This window comes from Aulonocara sp. 'chitande type north' Nkhata Bay, linkage group LG19, assembly GCF_057382095.1.
Source record: "Aulonocara sp. 'chitande type north' Nkhata Bay isolate Kocher_YH1m ecotype deep benthic linkage group LG19, A_spYH_male_GT1.1, whole genome shotgun sequence".
Classification (NCBI taxonomy): domain Eukaryota; kingdom Metazoa; phylum Chordata; class Actinopteri; order Cichliformes; family Cichlidae; genus Aulonocara; species Aulonocara sp. 'chitande type north' Nkhata Bay.
This window is the reverse complement of record NC_141362.1, coordinates 17,398,346-17,401,615: the sequence shown is the minus strand read 5'-3', so window position 1 is coordinate 17,401,615 and position 3,270 is coordinate 17,398,346. Positions and strand designations below refer to the sequence as shown.

General features: G+C 43.3%; 1 protein-coding gene across 1 annotated transcript; it reads left to right on the top strand.

The window, feature by feature from the left end:
- Positions 1 to 454: 454 nt before the first annotated feature.
- LOC147306765 (uncharacterized) lies at positions 455 to 1,900 on the top strand. Its single transcript, XM_086275653.1, has one exon. The coding sequence runs from the start codon at positions 593 to 595 to the stop codon at positions 1,199 to 1,201; it is 609 nt and encodes a 202-aa protein (XP_086131779.1). The 5' UTR covers positions 455 to 592; the 3' UTR covers positions 1,202 to 1,900.
- The last annotated feature ends 1,370 nt before the right edge of the window (positions 1,901 to 3,270 follow it).

Genomic DNA, 3,270 nt, shown 5'->3' with positions numbered 1-3,270 from the left:
AAAGCTATTCATTTTTTACCTTTTAATACCAGGAGTGATGGTTCTTATTAAACATAATTATTACTAATTCACTTCTCCAATCTTTCCAGCCATTAAAATGTTTTATTTAGTAAGAAATATTAAATAACTTTAATAGATTTAGCCACATAGACAAACTGATGAATGCCAGCTCATGTGAAACAACGATGTTTCTTTGCTAAACTGTTATGTTGTTGTGGATTAATTTATCTTCTTTCATTATTGTTATTCATGGTTTTGATTCTCATTATTATATTTATGTTATATTCTTTGTTCTTAGGCTTTAGGTTCCCGTTTCTTTGACTTCCCCTTATTCCATGTTTCTCATCTTGTCTCCATGTTCCCTCTGTCTCCCCAGTCAGTCGTGTCTCTGTGTTAAGTCCACATCTTTGTGAATGTCTCGTTTCCTGTTTTTCCCTTCTTCTTGAGCTCTCAGCGAAGGCGGTCGCACTTTCTCCTCTCCTCCTCACCCTTATCTTCCCTGCTTCGCCTCTATGTCCTTGTCTTGTCTTGTGTGAATTTACTTTCCCTGGAACAGTCTCTCACTGTCGTTCTCTAAACCTAAAAGAGAATTATGGATTTGATCAACTGGTCTCTGAGTGCTATTGACACCCTTTTCTCAACGAGAAGTCGGGGCTCGGGAGAGCCTGAGTGCCCTGGAGGGACTTTCCCTGCCGGTTACACGATGGACGGGTGGCAGAACTGGAGGACCGTGTGCCTGGCGGGACTGTCGATCGAGGACGCTGAAGATATCTACCTATTCGGAACCATGATAACAGGGTTCATGCTGATCGGCGTTGGCTTAGCCCTGGTTTATCAGAGAAATAAGAAAGCGGAACCGGCTGTTCAAACCCCCACAAGGCTGCCCGCTGGATTCGAAGCGACGGGACGAGGTGCGACCTCTCACAACGAACGTAATATGGTCAACACCTTGGAGACGCTTACAGCTGCTGTGAAGGCTCAAAACAACACCATTGAGCGTATGAGGGGAAACATCAGAGAAAGGCCTGCTCAAAATGAGACCCTTGAGCGACAGTTGGAAAACATCGCGGAACGGATCACTGCAGTTGTGAGGTCTCAGAATCAAAAGACTGACAACACCACGGAACAGAAGTTTGATACCATCATGGGGAGGCTCGCAGCTCTTCAACGGGAGATCGAGAGACCAGCCTCGGAGTGCTAGAATTCGAGCTGCTCACAAAGGAGAAATCAACAATATTCAACATTTGGACACCACGGCCCCAGCTGCAGGCCCAAGGCTGGAGCCCACCAAAACAACTCCCTGATAACGACTGTGTGATGACTTTTCTTCCCGCCCCATGAAGGACACCTGGATTGGCTGGAGGACTGTTTACTTAGCCTGATAGGCCGAAGGACACTGTCTCAGCTAAACTATGGACACGCACACACACACACTTACACTGATAAGCACTCACTCATCCCCCTCCCTTTCCAACGCCTTCGATGCTTGTGCCCTACCGGGGATGATAGCAGTCAACTGGACCAGCACAGATGCTGCAGGACCGGATGCGCTGTCTACGCCGGCTCTCTCTTACCCTTTACCCGCCCCTGTTGCTTGTCTCGTGTTTCTATGGTGTATTGATAGTCATGTGCTTTTGTGCTGAGGTGTTTTTTCTTTTATCAAACTGTTCTCCCACTAGGAGCTCAGTCTGAGTGGAGTTTTTTTTTCTCCTCCTCTTACCTCATGTAGTGTATTTTCGTTGTTTTTTTCCTATCAGCCTACCTTCTGACATGTCTGCCCAATGTGATGTTTGTGTAAAGTTGGTCAGAAGGTTCCTTTGTGAGTGCGCATGCGCCATTAGCGTGCTGCCTGCTGTAACCCCTAATTTCCCTCGGGATGAATAAAGTATTCTGATTCTGATTCTGATTCTGATATTTTGATAGTCCTTGTCCTGGGCGCAGTGTATCTAGTTTTGCTTCCCCTTCTGTCATTAAGTCTGATTAGGCCCAGCTGTGTTTCCCTCCTGTTTCCCATTCCCTTGTTCCTGCCTTGTGTATTTAAGCCATGTTTTCATTTGCCCTTTGTTGTGTTGTACACCCTCACTGCTGTGTGGTCCTCTTTGTGCTCCTGTTTAGATTCCTAGCTTCTCAGTTCCAGGTTTATTTTCTTGTGATCCCGCTTAGTTTTCCAGTGTTTCAGTCCCTAGTTCCTATGCTCAAGGTTTTTGTTTGTTTTTTGTGAGTTTATGTTATGGTGGATTTCCCAGCAATAAAGCTGCCATTTTCAGTTAACCTCCCATGTTGTGAGTCCTACATCCTGTGAGTCCAACCTCCTGCCTGCCACACAGCCGAACCGTGACATAAGCAAAGAGACTAAAAATAAGGAAACTTTTTTTTTTCTTTTGAAACTTTGAAACTGTCATGGTGTGACCTTCACATAGATTCATTTGACCTTCGGCAAGATAAATAACTGGGTACTGATTCGCTGCTCATTTAGGAGTGTCAATATTAGCTCCAAGCTTTTTTTTTTCATAAGAATTATCCATACACTGTCTTACTCTTGAACTCTGAATAGCCCGTAGATACTTTCAATTTTAGTAGCACCGAGGACAGAACATGTTCCCAAGTGTTGCAGTAGATTTTTTTTTATAAAGATGTTCGCAGTGTCTTCATATTTCTCAAGATCAACATGTTCCTTCCTGTCTAACACCTCTGTGCATTTCCCACAGGGCATATTGGGGGTTTATGCTCAGTAATAAAAGCATGCAGCATTCTAAAACTTTACAGTGTCACTCTTTCAGTGGCTGGAAATCTCATTCAGTGTTTTTTGTTTTTTGGGGGAGTTTGTGCAAGAGATCCAAGTGAGTACCCAGAAAAGTCAAAAGTGGCTTTTCCTTTTTGGTTGCAGCTGCACATAAAGTTGTCTTTGAAGAAGTTAAGACAATATTTGTCAAGGTTAAGGAACTTTGTTTTCCTACATTTATGTCATGTTGTTAAGTTTTGAATCAGGCCAACACACAGTCAGTCTTGTTATAAGCAGCTCAGATGTTCGTGTCATTCTGTTTAGCCTTTTCTGCTCAAACTCTGGACATTTGTTAACACAAGAAAAATAGACTCCTACTTGTTTGCTAAAAGTCGTGCAATTTTTCAACTGTGATAACAAAGTGACTTGAGCTTTGTAATGGAAATGAGGCGGAAAAAAACAGCAAGGCTGTTATTCATCTTCAAGGTTTCTGTTTTGCAGCTTCGTGTCCTTGTCCTTTTCTGGAAATAGAGAATTTAAATGCATGG